The following is a 15,267-nucleotide window of genomic DNA, read 5'->3' as shown; positions in this document are numbered from 1 at the left end:
GCTTCATCAACAAACCTGTATATTCAGTCCACGTTATCTGTGGACTGTGTCCTTAAGGATGTGTGGCATTTTTTTTTCATCCTGTTTTTTGGATTCTCATGGGGAGGCGGCCGCGTTTTTAAATTTTTCCTTGGGCCTCGAGAAGATGAACGCCCTTCGTGGTAATGGACTTTTCAGAAGGTTTGATGAAGTTCATCAGTTTTTAAATTTCTTTTTCGTAGGACCCGATGCTCAGCAGTGTCACTCTTTATCGTTTCCGGACGGTCTCTTAATTCCAGCCGACAATGACCAGCACAGGGAACAGACACTCCTTGTTAAATTCTATGCATCTGAGTTACGATTAAGGGGTAAGGCCCCGATTATCCAGCCCCATGTACGAGGAAGAAATGTACTTTGCTGGAACGGAGAGGTACGGTATAATTGATATGTGTGCGCCAATCCACATCGCTTATGTTTTCATAGATTTTCGAAGGGATGGAGGTTGGCTTGTATATATCATGCCAATGGCCAAATTGATCTGACCATTCGTTTCACGTTAAGATATCAGAAGAACAAAACGATGGTGTCAAGCTCTTTGATGTTCTTTGCTCTGCTGTCGAAACAGCAGATATATGTCATATTTTTAGCAGGATTGAGGGTCCGTAAGCACACTCTTTTCCTTCCGTATAAGCTTGAATACCCACCATTTCTCAGCTATGCTTTCGTGTTCTATCACGTATGTGTAATATGTGCAACTCGAGAGCCTTATGCGACCACTGACATCTGTGTTATATGCCTCCAGGAATCCTCAGAGCGTTTATATTTTGGACGTGATCCCCTAGGTCGGCGATCGTTGCTCCTCCACGCACCAACACAAGATATGCCTTATTTGCTGTTATCATCTGTGTCGGGCGGTGCAAATCCTGCTTATGATTTTCTGGAGCTTCCCACTGAGTATATATACAGTTTCGATCTTAAATCTTGGGAGCCATCGTTAGACGTGAGCTCTGCACTGATAACAGTTCACGGAGTACGCTAATTTCTTCAGATACATGCCTCTTTTCATCAAAATCTTGTTGCAAACTCCAGAGTTCCGGCTCTATCTGACGTTGTGTTGAAATCATTTGTAAGCAACACTCTTTCTCATGTTGTGGCTCCTGTTTAAATGAGAGATACAGGCCGTTCCCGCTAAAATCAATATCACATTACCTTCAGGAGATATCCCACAAGTAAAAAATTTAGCAAATATTCCTCAACATCTTAAACATGCAGTAGATGATCTCATATATCAACTCGATCGAAGTGTTATGCTCCAGGTGAGCAATATTCCCTACCATTCGTAAGCTCTCCTTGTAAAGTCCATGAATCAAATTTGACATCACGGAAACAGAGAAAGAAATAAGGCCAGAGTTGCAGTACTGTTTAGCGGTGGAATCGACTCCACAATCTTGACTTTTTTGGCAAACAAGTGTGTCAAAAATTTTGTTAGCCTGAGCTTTTTTAACTTGGTTGAACAGGTACATACCCTTGGAAGAGCCAATCGATTTGCTCAACGTGGCCTTCGAAAATCCTCGAAAGATCCGAGTTCAGCAGCAAGGAAATATTGGAGGTGTTTCAAAACGACACAAAAAGCGGACACATTCAAAAGAGCGCAACATGGAACACAATGAGAAACGCGTTATTTCGTACCTTGTCCCAGATAGAGTAACTGGAATGCAAGAAGTCGAAGAACTTCGCAGGCTTTGTCCTGGTCGCACTTGGAACTTCGTATGCATCTTGAATCCGTTTTGCATGCCTATTGCTTACACAGTCATATAGGTCGAGATCAATGTCCCATTCGAGGTTTATTACTTTCCCTCCGGTCTTAAACTAAACTAATTCATAATTATAGGAATGCCAGGCTGCACGGCCCTTGGTGGAGTCACTCATGCATCCAAGTCGGACTGTCATGGATCTTGTACGTATATTTCAGATACTTTGGGTTTTCTACGGTTCTCATTTATTCAAAGAGTCTTGCATTGGCGTTGTTCTTTGCATCTAGAGGAGTAGGCCAGATTCGGAAGAATTTCGAGTCGGATCCTGTACCATACACCAGCGAAGCCAAGGTTCTTATCAATGGACTTGGCTCCGATGAACTACTTGGAGGATATGGTCGCCATCGTTCTGTCTATAGTAGCGGTGGTTGGGAGGCAGTCATCAACGAAGTAACATTTCAAACCGCTTAGTACCCTACTTCTGGCGCTGACCCTTTTCGCTGGATAGTTACAAGAAGAAATCGATCGTATACCGACTAGAAACTTGGGCAGAGACGATCGTGTAATTTCCTGCCATGGCAAAGAAACACGCCATCCTTTCCTCTCCTTAAGCCTGGTGTCTTTTCTAGCTTCCTTGCCTGTGCACTTCAAAATGGATCCTCGACTAGAGCCTGGCATTGGAGATAAGATGTTACTGCGATTGGCGGCCAGGAAGATCGGTCTTACAGAGGCTAGCAGTCGTAAAAAGCGTGCCATGCAATTTGGTAGTCATTCAGCAAGAATGGATGGAGAACGCCGAGGAGACATGGGGTTAGATGAAGCCATTTCCTAGTTCCAGTCGCTTAAATGAATAGAGAACTATTGGTATTAGCCATGCTTTTCAATTCCCTCAAACCCGTATAGCTTTTGTGTTTCGCATAGCCTAAGACATATAACACTCGCATGCACTCGGGAGTCAGATAAAGAACATCGAATGACTGATTAACATCTGGGTAAGAACTACATAAAGTTTAGAAGACATGGCAGGTAGAACGAATAATTCCAAGATGATTTGCAACGGAGAGATGTATCAAGTCCTAGATTATAGAAGACCTGGGAAAGGGAGACATTGTGTTCTGGAATAGTATAACGAGGATGATAAACAGGTGGAAGTCTAACAAGACCTACGTGACTGGCACAGAAGAATACGACTAGCAGTTGCATCCGTAGCTCTGAGAGCTTTCAGAATCCAATTGGATAGGATCGGGGTAGTCAACATAGCTAGAATACCGTCATCAGCTAGGGATTGATGAAGAGGATTAGTGACCTTACAGCTGTTCCTCCGCCTCTTGTTGCAACGCATTCTTGGCAATTGTCTGGAAAGCCTGCTCGACATTAATTGCTTCCTTGGCTGATGTTTCAAAATAGGGGATGTTTCCCTTCGACTGGCACCACGTCATGGCTCGTTTCTGAGTAACCTGAGATACAGAAAACAGATGAATAAATATAAGGATATGGTGTGCCCAGAACACACCTGTCGCTTTCCTTCTTCCACATCTATTTTATTGCCCAAGACCACAAAAGGGAAGTTCTCGGGATCATGAGGACTAGCCTGGATTAGGAACTCATCACGCCAGCTGTCCAGAGTCTCAAAAGATTTGGCGCTGTTCACGTCGTATACTAGAACGCAGCAGTCCGCGCCCCGATAGAACGCAACACCGAGAGATTGGAATCGTTCTTGACCGGCAGTGTCCCACAGCTATGCAAAGATAGATGAGAAAAACCAAGAGAACCTAATCATGAGACTGACGGACCTGCATGGTGACTAGTCGGTCATCTACCATGACCTCCTTAGTCAAGCTGTGGACTCAGAGTCAGTCAAGTGGTGCTACTAGATTATAACGGTAACCGACAAGTCTGCGCCGATAGTGGCCTTATATTGGTTGCTAAACCGTTTGTTAACGTATTGGTTCATGAGTGAGGTCTTCCCGACTCTACATTGAAAAAGGTAAGGGGTAATCGCGGGAGCTCCAGCATGGTATCACGACGAACCCACTGTCTCCGAGGATGATAACCTAAGGATGCGAAAACGTCAAAAGGTGCCATGTAAGAGAAGAAAGTGAGAAATTGACCTTGAGTAGTACACGGCCCATGGTTTGTTGAATCTGTAGATGTGCAAAAAAGGTGGTGTGGGACGGACAGCAACCTGAACCACTGGCGTCAGAGGGCCGACAATAAGAGTCAATTTCCCCCAATTAGGAGTTTCAAACTCCGCGCTTAAACCGTTAGCTTATCCTTCAGTTCTGCAGTGCTTACGCTGAAATCTGTCGTTTAAGGAATCTCTACCTATTCCAATGACCGAACCCTCCTGGCAAGAGCTTCTGCGGTTACGTCTTGTGGAAAGAAATAACACAGAGTCTGCCTTTGCTCCCATAATAGAGCAATGTGAGCATCCTCTGGACCATCGTCTTCTGATATCTAACCTTCCCTGAAGACCGCAGACTAGCTCAACAAACCAAATTACTCAAAGAGAGAAATGCGACGCTGCTACGCGCTGTTGGTAGTGTTAAAGGCTCTCCAACCGGGTCGAGTTCCGGTGAAGAGCGAGTGTTCATTCTCCCTTCGTACGCAAAATATTTGCTAATCGATGCCCCAGTAACCCTGTTCGCGCTGCATATCTAGCTTCTTTAGAGTCTCAAATATCATCGTTGCGCGATGAACTAGCCAACTTGTACAAAACTCAGGGGCAGAATGCGCAACGTCTGTTGTCAATGAATGAGACGTTACGCGAAAAGGAGGAATTATCAAGGATCGACTCCGAAAATTTGAGGAAGGCCCGAGAGGAGATAACTTCTCTTCGCAAAAAAGTTGACCTACATGCAGAGCTGATAGCAGAGAAAGATAGAACTATTCAGGTTTGCATATTTGAAACCCTTTCTCTGAACATACTGACTCGAATACCTCCTTAGATATTGAGTGACGAGGTCAACACGTCGCTTCTAGAGCTCAGTCAAATCGAAGAACGCAATCTAACGCTTTCCAAGGATAATGCCAAATTACTGCAGCGCTGGTTGGACGCCAAACAGCTAGAAGCTAATCGCATGAATGAAGCAAATGAATTTTACGAAAATATGCGTACAAGACATGAGACTGTGCTATCTTGGAGAGAGGGTTCTGGTCAGGATGGTGCTATGTCAAATGCTGGCACCTCTGACTCAAGTCGGCCTATTTCGGGGTCGGGAAAAGAGTTGACCAATCCGGACATTCAAACAGTGATGAAGAAGAATGGACCATCGCCTCCAATAGCACAGGGGATGGACTTGACACCGAATGGCTAGTGGTTGATGATAATGGGGCATGATACATGCATGTTTATGACGAGAATTGTGGAAATTTACGAATATTATACCCTTTTATTCAATATCAAATCAAGTACTCGATGCGTCAGCTGAATATCAACCGGACTAGAAGAGTTGAATGATCAGGCACCTGTCTCAAAGAATTTGTTTGATTGGTGAAAGTGGAGAATATCATGTTTCAAAGAACGCAAGAGGGAAGTACAAAAAAATAAGAGGTAAGGCAGGGTTAGTGAATGTGCCAATAATTGATTCATCCGTGAAGAATTATTTGGAAGAAAGTATTTTGGTCGAATGAATGTGTTAGGCTGGTCCTTGCATCTGTGTATCGCCTCCAGTGGGTTGGGTAGTCGCAGCTTGTTGACCATAGTAGCCTACAGAACATCTGAGGGTGAGAAGAAACGGATGGAACAAATTGTCTCACCTCCCCAATAATTCGAATAGTAATTTGGGTCGGTAGCACCCCACTGAGGTTGAGCGGTCTGAGCACCTGCGGCAGAGTTCAAATCTGCACCGGGTTGCTGTCCCCCGACAGTAAGTCCCAATCCCGCGGTGGGTGCACCAGTTTGAGGCATTCCAGGAGATGCCGAGGTTGCTCCACCAGGAGCTGCGGCTGCTTGGCCAGGGAATCCGGCGTAACCGCCAAAGCCATATTGCCCATAGCTAGTCGGTTGGGGCATGCCGTACATAGGCTAAACCCATAATGTGAATATGGCTAAAGATGATGTTGAACCAAAATTTACATACCATATTGCCGTAGGGAGTAGCTGCTGCGGTTGGGCTAACAGCTGGCTGAGCGGCAGCGCCATCAGCTCTGTCCTTACCCCAACTGCACTTGATAGGTCTACCATGAACCATTTGGCCCTGCAATTGGACAATAGCCATGGCAGCATGTTCATGAGTGTCCAATTTGACAAAAGCGAATCCGCGATCAGCTTGCATACGAATTTCGGACAGATAACCGATCGATTGGAACAAAGGAATAAGGTCTGCTTGGGTGCAGTAAGGAACGAGATTGCCCACGTAAACTGTAGAGTTATAGGCTGGTGTCTGCTGAACAACAGATTCATACGACAAAGGCCCGCCTTGGAAGTTGATAGGAGCAGGAGCACCTCCAGTGCCTCCGAGCGGCGCGCTTGAAGCATGCGGAGAACTAGCACCAGGGGGGGCACCCTGAGTTTTCTGATTGGCCCAGTTGACGCGAATTGCCCTTGATCCTAACCATTCGCCATTCATGGTGGCGATTGCTTGCTCCGCGTCCGTTTTATCGCGGAAAGCAAGGAAGCCGTAACCACGAGATTTTCCAGAGTTCATATCCCACATAACACGCGCATCCGACATGGTTCCAAAGGCGCTAAATGCTTTGGCAAGAACCTCGTCGTTGACTTCAGGGCTAAGGTCCCCTACGAAGACATGGTAGTGACCTGTGGTGTCCTCTTTATTTTGTTGACCTTGATAGGCCCAATTAACTCGAATCTCCGTATCAAATATTTTACGGCCGTTCAAAGTTTGAAGCGCAGTTTCTGCAGCACGCATGTCCATATACTCCACGAATCCATAATTCAGGCCACCGTGTTGATAGTTCCTGTCTGGGATGATTTTAACGTGTTGCACGGGCCCAGCAACAGCAAAAATCTCGGTCAACATGTACTCTGTAACGCGAGGACTTAGGTTGCCGACATAAAGGTGAGCGCGCCTCTTTTTGGGGAGACACAGTGTGCAAAGGATGGTGGTGAGGATGGCGGAGTGGGGAAAGATATGATTGATTAGCTCAAGATAGGACGAGATAAGACTATATGAACGAACCGGTGCCTCAGCTATGCTACCCATGCCCATTGGATTCATGATTTAAAAAGATGAGTGAAAAAATGAGACCTGAAACATGTACTGGTGAATATGGTGAGAAATTTGAAGGACAGAAAAGGTAGCATACAAAAGACAGAAAATTGGGAGATCGTATACGATAGAAGTCCGTCACAAGAGAGGAAAAAGAGGAGAGACGAGAGAGATGAGAGAGGAGAGGAAAAGAGAAAAGGAAGACGAGAGATACAGAGACAGACTAGATGGCAGTCAAGAGCAAGGATGAACTACCGCCGTGGGAGTTTTTTAATCACTCAAAACGTAAATTGATCATAATCCTTGACTTTCAAAGCACTACCATTAAAGCTAAGTATTACACCCCACTGTTACTTGGGGCCTGCTACGTTCAATAATACATTGCCACTTCCACTAGGGATGTAGGCGACGTTGGGATTATTAGATAGGGACTGCGCAATTGCTTTGCTAGCCTCGATCTTTCGAAGCGCAACAAACGCGTCACCGGCCTTCTCAAGAGCTTTAGAAATAGTCAGTGCAGCTTCTGCCTCTCCCTCAGCCCTAATAACAGCTGCTTGCCGCTCTTGGTCCGCCTGAAGCGAGTCAGCATCAAAATTTAACCAAACGTCACGTTCGTACCTTCTCGACAATGAATTTGGCACGTTCAGCGTCTAAAAGTGTTGTTGAGGACACTGTTAATATTCCCTAATTGTTCACATACCTTGCTGCGCGATTTGTTTGGCCTCGACAGCTTGAGTAAATTCCTAACAAGCGGCAATTGAGTCCCAATGCCCCGAGTTTAAGAGGTAACAAATTGTACCTTTCCAAAAGTAAGATGAGTGATAGAAACATCTTCCAACTTGATGTTGAATTCTCCAGCACGTTGAAGAAGGTCCGCACGAATTCGTGAGGATACCTGTGGATACTATGAAGGAAATCTATCTGTTGAAAGAGAATGTGTATTCACTGACCACTTCTCGCTGTGTGATCAATTCTGCGGCGTCAAACTGAGCAACAATGCTTTTTAGGACTTCGTTTCCAATTGATGGCAGGACTCTCTCGTCATAATCCAAACCCAAACTCTGGTAAATTTTTGGCAAATGCTCGAGATCGGGACGGGAAAGGACACGGAGGGTTATTGAAACCATTTGCATATCTTTTGAGCCGGTTGTTGTGGAAATGTTCTGCATAAGGTAAGAATACATCGTATTGTGGATGAGGTGGGCATACTCTTGGTTTAATACGACAATCGTATAAAATCGCCCGTTGAAGCCAAGGAACAAGAAAGTGCGTTCCTTCGCCAGTTGCCTACAACACCGAAACATATGTTTGAGCGGTTCCTAAGAGTTTATCCAAAAAAATAAAACAAACCTTGTCACTGACGCCCGAGAATCTGTCGAACATAACAGCTCGGTAACCTCCTGGAACATCGTAAAGGCTTGCTTGAAGCGCGGCAACACCAACAGCCAGTGGGACTACGTATTGAAGGTCAATATACGTAGCGAAGGTAATGCACAGGGCTACATACCTAAAAGTCTCCCTGCATTTTGGGTAAAAGCCATTTTGAAGGACGTACTGTAGAGTCTTTGCGAAGCTGAATGGCGGCAGACGCGTTCACAACAGCAGAACCCGGCTCTGAATATTCCCACGGTGTTATGAATAATTACCTCATAACCTTTCATACACATGTTGCTATTTTCAAATTGATCTTTCAACTTCATTCAAGACCGCATCGAACGCAACATCCTTCTGACACTCGAACCCCAACGCGAATTGTTTAAAATATGGGCAGAAAATCTAAGAGAAAGGAAGAAGACGATGATGATGATGACGATGATGATGAAGTATATCACGTCGGTAAAAGCAGCTCGTTCTCATTAGCAATTCTGCCACTGATGATTGCTAGTAGAAGTTATAACTAAAGCTCGCGTCGTTAGTGCTGGTAAAAATGGCAGAGCGACATGGGTATGGATAATCCAATTTCGAACAATCCTTTTTGTTGAAAATGTATTAATTGATACAGCAGTATTATGTGAAGGTCAGAACCATCTGTGTACATCCAAATTGGACGGAATCGTTGATATCTTGCAATACAGTGGGCCCACTATCCAGAAACGGACAACACGTAATACTTATAATTTACTTGTACACATTCTGAATGCTTATGATTGCATTTTATAGCTGGGAGCCACCAGAAAATCTCAAAAGTGGTTGTTCGAGATTGCTCGAAAGCTTCTGGACGCATGTCGGCACAGATGATAAGGATTATCTACCGGGATATGTTGTAGAAGCCAAGAAGGATTGGATTGGTGAAATTTCTTTCGCTTGTTGGTTTCTTAATTATGCGATATTGACAAGTGACACCTGCAGAACAGGAAAAGCAATATTTTAGGGCAGAAAGTGAGAAAAAGCTTCAGACGGAACCAGACAAAAAAAAAGAGAAACGAAAAGTATGACGTGCAAAACTCGGTTTTATCAATGTTCTGACGCTTGTTAGTCAAAGAAGCGGAAAAGGGACAAATCTTCTGAAAGCAGCCCTTCAATGTCTACCAACAACGCGGAAGAACCGTTCAAGGCCATCGAAGATTCTGAAGACGATAGGCCTTTGACAGAGACAACTAAGAATAACAAAATCAAAATACCTCAAAAGTCAAAAAAAGTAATCCTCTCGCCTGAACCAGATGAAGTATTCCTATCTGTTTTTATACCTTCTAAATATCAACTGACCAGGTATTGTTATAGACGCCACCGAGCCCAAGACCCAGAAAAATTCGTAAAAAACATTCTGCTGGTTCGAATATCGACGATAGGACGGTAAGAAATTGTCTATCACATACCATGGAACAGGTCTAACATCGCCATAGGAAGGTAGTAAATCTGTCCCAAATTCTCCCAAGAAGTCACCTCCAGGAAGTCGCCCCCAATCTCCTACTTCATTATTTTCGGACAGATCTTCACCTGAAATCACACTGGCGTCAACTATACAACCCAGAACACGAACAACTTCAGTCTCTGTTGCCAAGGCGAAACCTAGAAGTACACGCAAAGTCACAGATCCGCAAGCAAAAATCGCCTCTATGCCCGAGTCTGCTCTTGTTACAAGCAGTGGCATAACAACAAAACAACGGATTGCACAGGGTGCCTTAAATCCTAAAGCACCAAAAGATCTGGCGCCATCTCAGTCCACACCCAAACCCCTCAGTCGAGTCCCACATCTTCTCAATTTCAAAAAAATCTCTTCGTCAACAGACTCTGCAACAGTAACAGGTGTACACTCGCCATCATTGGAATCCCCATCTCTGCATTCTCCTGCGCATTCGCCTCATTCGCCTCATATGCTTTCAGGCTCTTTTTCGAGCGTAGCAAAACAGAGTAACGTTTCTAATTCCATCGTCGCAAATCAGCAGGTCGTTCTACCGCAAAGTCGTTCTTTCAGTACCAATAGCATCATGTGTGTCGCAATGCCATTCATACATCTCAAAATTCGGTTTAACCTCGAACAAATTTAACTTCAGGTCTCCTGTCACTATACCTTCTCCAACTGCACCTATGTTGGAAGCTGAAAATTTTCTTCAAAGTATAATGCCGTCTAGGTACGTATAAGGTATGCATCAACACTGAGATACTCTTATTCATAATATTCACGTAAAGCTTGGCCGCTCCGCTACGGTATGCTCGATGATGGCTTTTGTTAATTTCATTGTTATCTTATTCTCTTCCAGACCTGCGTCAGAGGCCCCGTCAGGACCGATGCCACCGAAAGCAGTAGTCCCCAAGTCTAGTTTACCTCTGCCGGGGAGGTATGCTGCTATGATATACGAACTAGAAGTTTTTCTCATTCCGCTTGAAATTTACAGGCCACCTAAGTTATGGTCATGGTCGGGACCTCTATATCTTACTGCCACCTCTTCATCTATTTGTGAAGTGAAGCTACAGCAACAGTCACCAACGCAAAGCAAGGCGCTCGGATTTTCTGTTGCCTTTCAACACATTGAAGAAATTCAAGTTTCTTGCTTTTATGACATTGCCAACTTTCGCTCAAATCTAGGTGTTTTCCGTAATGCCCCTTCGCAGGCTTTGGTCACCTGGCATGAAGAAAAAGACAAGGGTAAATTTGGTATATTCGCTGACTATGTGGAAAAGGCTAAAAAGGTAGGGCCTTAACCTAACCAAGCTCTCAATAGCCTCTAACAAGAAATTAGGTTTTTTTATTGAATATCACCCTCGATAACAATTGTGTCGGCCAAATTTTGTTTATGGCATACGCTCATGGCCCCTTTTTGTTTGGCATGAACCTGCACCCTCATTACAAACAAGCCAAATCCCTTGTTGCTGTTGCCTTACCTTATGCTCTTTCCCTCGACCAGTTGCAACTGGCAACCAAGCTTCCTCCCAGTTTGATTTCTGCAGGCCATAGTATTGACCAAACGATATTTTCACAGAAGAAATCAGTCTTTGCTTTTGAGCATGGAATGCGGCTATTAGGTTTCTCAAGTCAACTATATTCATATATTAAGGAACCATCAGATCGACGATACTGTATTTGGTCGGAAAGACCATCGGGAAGGTCATCCGCTCTTGAGACTTACTTTTTGACAATGATTTTGGAAAAGACTCGCGCGCCTCGTGTTCATAAACAGGCAGAAGCCAGACTCGTTTTCGTTCATGCCGAAGCGCTTTCTAGCCTACACAAGTTTCCCGCATTCGCCGAACGACGCGCACAGCACAACTACGTTCAGTTCTACCTTTATGGATCAAATTCTGAACTTGGGCCCTATATACCCCCCGTCCAAGAGATTTACCCTTGTGGTTAGTTTTTGCACCCTTGGACAGTTCATGTTCTTGCAGTTCTGATCACCTTCTAGGAGGCATTGTTACATTCACTCCTTTTGCTATGAGAAATGATCCTCTTGGTGTTCTTCAATTGATCAGGAAAATCGACCACCACCCACTTTGGTCAGCCTATATAGTACCCTCTGCTCTGGGACTTCTTGCAAAGTTAGAATGTGGCCAAAATGACCCGCTATCGGAACTCGGCAAGTATGTGCTAAGGAAAAATCCCATATGCCCAACCTAACGAAGTACACAGGAAACCACTTATGTTGGATATCATTTTGGAGACAATTGAAGAAGGCCAGCTTTCGCTTTTGGAAGCTCTCCCAGAGAAACCCACTGTAACAAAGATTGTGGTGCAAAATAAAGAAACAAGGAAAGAAGAAGTCCGATACTTGCACGACAGAGAGCAGTGGGCAAAAAAATATGTTTCGTTTGCTCCTCCTCGACAATTGGCCGCGTTGGAAGCGGGTGTCAGAGCATTTTTACAGCACAAAAATTTATCGGCCAAATCGGAAGGAAACGCCTTCATGACTGTCATGGACGAAATTACTATAACTGACATGGCGCACATGCAACGAAATCCTGCTTTTATGTCCAGTCATCGTAGGTTTGTTGTTATTGACAGCGATAAACGGACACCACCGCCACAAGATCCATATGTTCAAGGGGTGAGTTTTCCTTGGGATATACACAGCTCTATCTCCTTAACCTGTCTCCGCTCAGTTGGAATGGATACCTTTAAACAAGTTCAGTTTCAAAGACGACTACTATCCAAACCAATCTTCATAGGATCTAATTTTATGGCACCATAATTCGTCACTCAACCTCTTAATTCTTAATCATATTGTATCATAACCATTTACTTAGCAATGAAACAGCACATATTGGCACGTACTGAAAGGGATAACGATGGATTTCTTCGAGGGAGCAAGCTATGTATATAAACATTACTAATAGATGTCATGCCTGAAATCAAAGTGGATTTACTCATCCGACGCAGAATGCTATCATCAAACCGTCGCAGTTTGACGATCTTCAATATTCACCAATATTCACAAATACCCTGATTCCTGCATTAGTAACATAAGCTGGTCGCTTGATTCCCAGTTGTCCGCTTCTTTCATCTGCCCCCAAAAACGTTTCAAATCAGTCTCAGTAGTAGAAGTTGTGTCACTAAGAGTCGTCGATGCAAGCTTACCGTATTAAGGACTACATCCTTAGATGGTTCTTGCATTTCGCCTGCTAAAATAAGCTCATCAAGTACCTAATTTGAACAACAAGAGTAAGTAAGCAAGGACTAGTGAAATTTTTTAGTAATCCTACAGAGTACGCTTTGTTGAAGTTGAATATTCTAAATTAAGTCAGTCGTCTGATCTACCTCTATGGATCAAGAGGCCTACAAATCCATTTCACAGACCTGAACAGACAGGATCCAACATTAGTCGCCTTGAAATTTATAGGTTGAAAGGTCATACATTTCCAAAATAACGGTCAAGAGTTTCAACATAGCGATGGATAATCTCGAGAGTAAGGAGCTCGTTATCGAGGTCGCTTATTCCGCATATAAAAAACAAGGACGCGTAGCGGCGATACACAATCTTCAGGTAGCAGGCCAAAAGTAAATTGTTATCAAATCAAGCATCCGATTGGTTTAAAAATGCACACCTTGCTCCCTGAGAGAAATTGATTGAAAGTACATATCTATCAGTGGCCTAGATATGTGATCCGTAGTCACCTTTGTATTCCAGAAAGTTGCACGTCCGTGGCCGTCTGGACAGTACAATCTGAGAAACGTCCTGCACGATTTTCGACTTTGTCTTTGAGGAAACCGTAACAAACCATTTGGCTAGTCGAAGCTTGCCTGTCGGTAGTCAACATGTCCCAAAACACATCAGGATGTCATATGATATTTGATATAGTCAGCAAGCTTTGGAGATGATATGCACATATAATACCACATACCTTGCTTTGAAACGAGCAACACGTATTCGATCATCTTATCTTACTTTTCCTTAGTGGGATCTATTATGTTCATGAATTTGATGACCAACTTTGGCAGGTTCAGTTGTTGGGGTGCATGTTCGAGTTAATTTCGCCTCCTTACAATCTATATGGGACACACCCGCACTATCTCACCTATTGTCACCGCGATCAGTAGTGCTGAATAATTGTAGCAAGCAACAGTGCCTGTCGACGCTTTATAGGAGGATGTCAATGCCACACGGATGCAGTTCACTCAAGGAGGTTATTATGGTGTGCCAACCAACTGCTCAAGTTCATTACGTACCCAAGATAAAATATCCGGGCCGGCTGATAAGATTATGTTCCAACTGAAGTTCATCGGACGGCAGTGTGGTCGATAGTTGGTCTGTCACGGAGTCGATTGAGTTACGTAGATGGGTAGACAAAAGCGAAAAGCCAACAATGCATTCCGACAGTTCATTTATATTTAAAAAATGCAAGAACAAAACTGGCCGTAAAGACGAGAGCTGGGACTAAAGATCAGAGTTGGAAGGGTGTTCGGGGAAACGCTACTTTGGAGGCTGCGGCATCATCTACAAACCAGTAGAGCTGGCCCGGGAATGCGGGCTTAACTCTTGAGGAAGGAAGACCTTCTTCTGGATGGTCCAAAATGGTAGTAAGAGTCTCGGCCTTTTCTTTCCCAGCAGCAACGAAAGCGACTCTGGCGGCATGGTTGATGACAGGGTATGTAAATGTAATTCGTTTGGGAGGGGGTTTGGGAGAGTCGTCAACATAAGCCACCCATCGGTCTTCCTCTGCCAAAAGTTCGTGTCCCGGGAACAGGGAAGCAGTATGTCCGTCGGGACCCATGCCAAGGAGTATGAGATCGAAAACGGGGAAACGAGCTGCGTCCTTCTGGGCAAACTCATGAATGAGTGTCTTTTCATAAGCGTCTGAGAGTTCCTCAAGGTCATTGAGAAGAGTCGGGTCGATTGCATGTATGTTCTCATCCGGAATGGGGACTTTAGAGAAGAGATGCTCTTTGCAGGAGCGGTGGTTGGAATCAGGGTGGTCGAGAGGCACAACACGCTCATCGACATAATAGACTTGCCTGTTCGTGATATAAGGGATCTGAAAGCAAAAAAGTCGAGAGGTAACTGACCAGTGAGCCCATTTTATTTGAGGGTTCCCAATGAGACCTCTTAGCATCTTTGGAAGGGAACCGCCTGAGAGGGCGATTGTGAATCTACCCTTCTTGTCGATGGCGTCTTTCTGTGCCTTTGCAATAAACTTTGCGAGAGAGTCAACGAGCTCATTAGAGTCCGGAAAGGATATAAGGATAGGAGCATTGGGAGGTTGGTGGTGAGCCATAATGATTACAAAAAGTACAGGTTTAAAAAAGCTATTTTGTTATCAGAGAATGATAGATTCCGCCAAGGTCATATGACATCATTAAAGCACAAAGAAACAAAATCACGCGTCTCACGCTTCCGACTCGTCTTTCGTACTCGCTACAACATTCTGAGAAATAAACATGGATGGCACCCGGGGAACGGGCGGGGGCCGTGGTTTGGACAGTGTTCGCC

General features: G+C 44.4%; 7 protein-coding genes across 7 annotated transcripts; 3 read left to right on the top strand and 4 right to left on the bottom strand.

The window, feature by feature from the left end:
- Positions 1 to 371: 371 nt before the first annotated feature.
- On the top strand, positions 372 to 2,565 carry JR316_0000797 (Asparagine synthetase domain-containing protein 1; the record flags this gene model as incomplete). The annotated part of the gene is made up of 11 exons (XM_047886611.1): positions 372 to 409; positions 463 to 637; positions 782 to 979; positions 1,028 to 1,105; positions 1,158 to 1,318; positions 1,370 to 1,447; positions 1,497 to 1,746; positions 1,798 to 1,821; positions 1,871 to 1,936; positions 1,989 to 2,183; positions 2,242 to 2,565. The coding sequence occupies 11 exons, from the start codon at positions 372 to 374 to the stop codon at positions 2,563 to 2,565; spliced, it is 1,587 nt and encodes a 528-aa protein (XP_047754357.1).
- Positions 2,566 to 2,923: 358 nt separating this feature from the next.
- JR316_0000796 (Ras- protein Rab-7) lies at positions 2,924 to 3,865 on the bottom strand (the record flags this gene model as incomplete). The annotated part of the gene is made up of 7 exons (XM_047886610.1): positions 2,924 to 2,993; positions 3,045 to 3,190; positions 3,247 to 3,471; positions 3,527 to 3,572; positions 3,626 to 3,706; positions 3,765 to 3,787; positions 3,845 to 3,865. 7 exons carry the CDS (start codon positions 3,863 to 3,865, stop codon positions 2,924 to 2,926), a joined length of 612 nt encoding a protein of 203 aa, XP_047754356.1.
- A 201-nt stretch (positions 3,866 to 4,066) lies between these two features.
- Positions 4,067 to 5,050, top strand: JR316_0000795 (Protein tipD; the record flags this gene model as incomplete). Its single annotated transcript, XM_047886609.1, has 4 exons — positions 4,067 to 4,157; positions 4,207 to 4,336; positions 4,369 to 4,627; positions 4,682 to 5,050. 4 exons carry the CDS (start codon positions 4,067 to 4,069, stop codon positions 5,048 to 5,050), a joined length of 849 nt encoding a protein of 282 aa, XP_047754355.1.
- A 321-nt stretch (positions 5,051 to 5,371) lies between these two features.
- Positions 5,372 to 6,715, bottom strand: JR316_0000794 (Oligouridylate-binding protein 1A; the record flags this gene model as incomplete). The annotated part of the gene is made up of 3 exons (XM_047886608.1): positions 5,372 to 5,442; positions 5,493 to 5,760; positions 5,816 to 6,715. The coding sequence occupies 3 exons, from the start codon at positions 6,713 to 6,715 to the stop codon at positions 5,372 to 5,374; spliced, it is 1,239 nt and encodes a 412-aa protein (XP_047754354.1).
- A 175-nt stretch (positions 6,716 to 6,890) lies between these two features.
- Positions 6,891 to 8,445, bottom strand: JR316_0000793 (Prohibitin-1, subunit of the prohibitin complex (Phb1p-Phb2p); the record flags this gene model as incomplete). Its single annotated transcript, XM_047886607.1, has 10 exons — positions 6,891 to 6,943; positions 7,002 to 7,155; positions 7,285 to 7,476; positions 7,523 to 7,554; positions 7,605 to 7,647; positions 7,704 to 7,799; positions 7,855 to 8,067; positions 8,114 to 8,191; positions 8,255 to 8,358; positions 8,412 to 8,445. The coding sequence occupies 10 exons, from the start codon at positions 8,443 to 8,445 to the stop codon at positions 6,891 to 6,893; spliced, it is 999 nt and encodes a 332-aa protein (XP_047754353.1).
- Positions 8,446 to 8,667: 222 nt separating this feature from the next.
- Positions 8,668 to 12,508, top strand: JR316_0000792 (uncharacterized protein; the record flags this gene model as incomplete). Its single annotated transcript, XM_047886606.1, has 14 exons — positions 8,668 to 8,753; positions 9,065 to 9,192; positions 9,254 to 9,333; positions 9,381 to 9,569; positions 9,626 to 9,697; positions 9,748 to 10,334; positions 10,399 to 10,476; positions 10,535 to 10,552; positions 10,606 to 10,683; positions 10,741 to 11,035; positions 11,086 to 11,692; positions 11,749 to 11,923; positions 11,973 to 12,387; positions 12,443 to 12,508. The coding sequence occupies 14 exons, from the start codon at positions 8,668 to 8,670 to the stop codon at positions 12,506 to 12,508; spliced, it is 2,874 nt and encodes a 957-aa protein (XP_047754352.1).
- Positions 12,509 to 14,221: 1,713 nt separating this feature from the next.
- On the bottom strand, positions 14,222 to 15,052 carry JR316_0000791 (putative 6-phosphogluconolactonase; the record flags this gene model as incomplete). The annotated part of the gene is made up of 2 exons (XM_047886605.1): positions 14,222 to 14,792; positions 14,844 to 15,052. 2 exons carry the CDS (start codon positions 15,050 to 15,052, stop codon positions 14,222 to 14,224), a joined length of 780 nt encoding a protein of 259 aa, XP_047754351.1.
- Positions 15,053 to 15,267: the final 215 nt, after the last annotated feature.

This window comes from Psilocybe cubensis, chromosome 1 (assembly GCF_017499595.1).
Source record: "Psilocybe cubensis strain MGC-MH-2018 chromosome 1, whole genome shotgun sequence".
NCBI classification, from domain to species: domain Eukaryota; kingdom Fungi; phylum Basidiomycota; class Agaricomycetes; order Agaricales; family Agrocybaceae; genus Psilocybe; species Psilocybe cubensis.
This window is presented reverse-complemented; position numbering and strand designations above follow the sequence as displayed.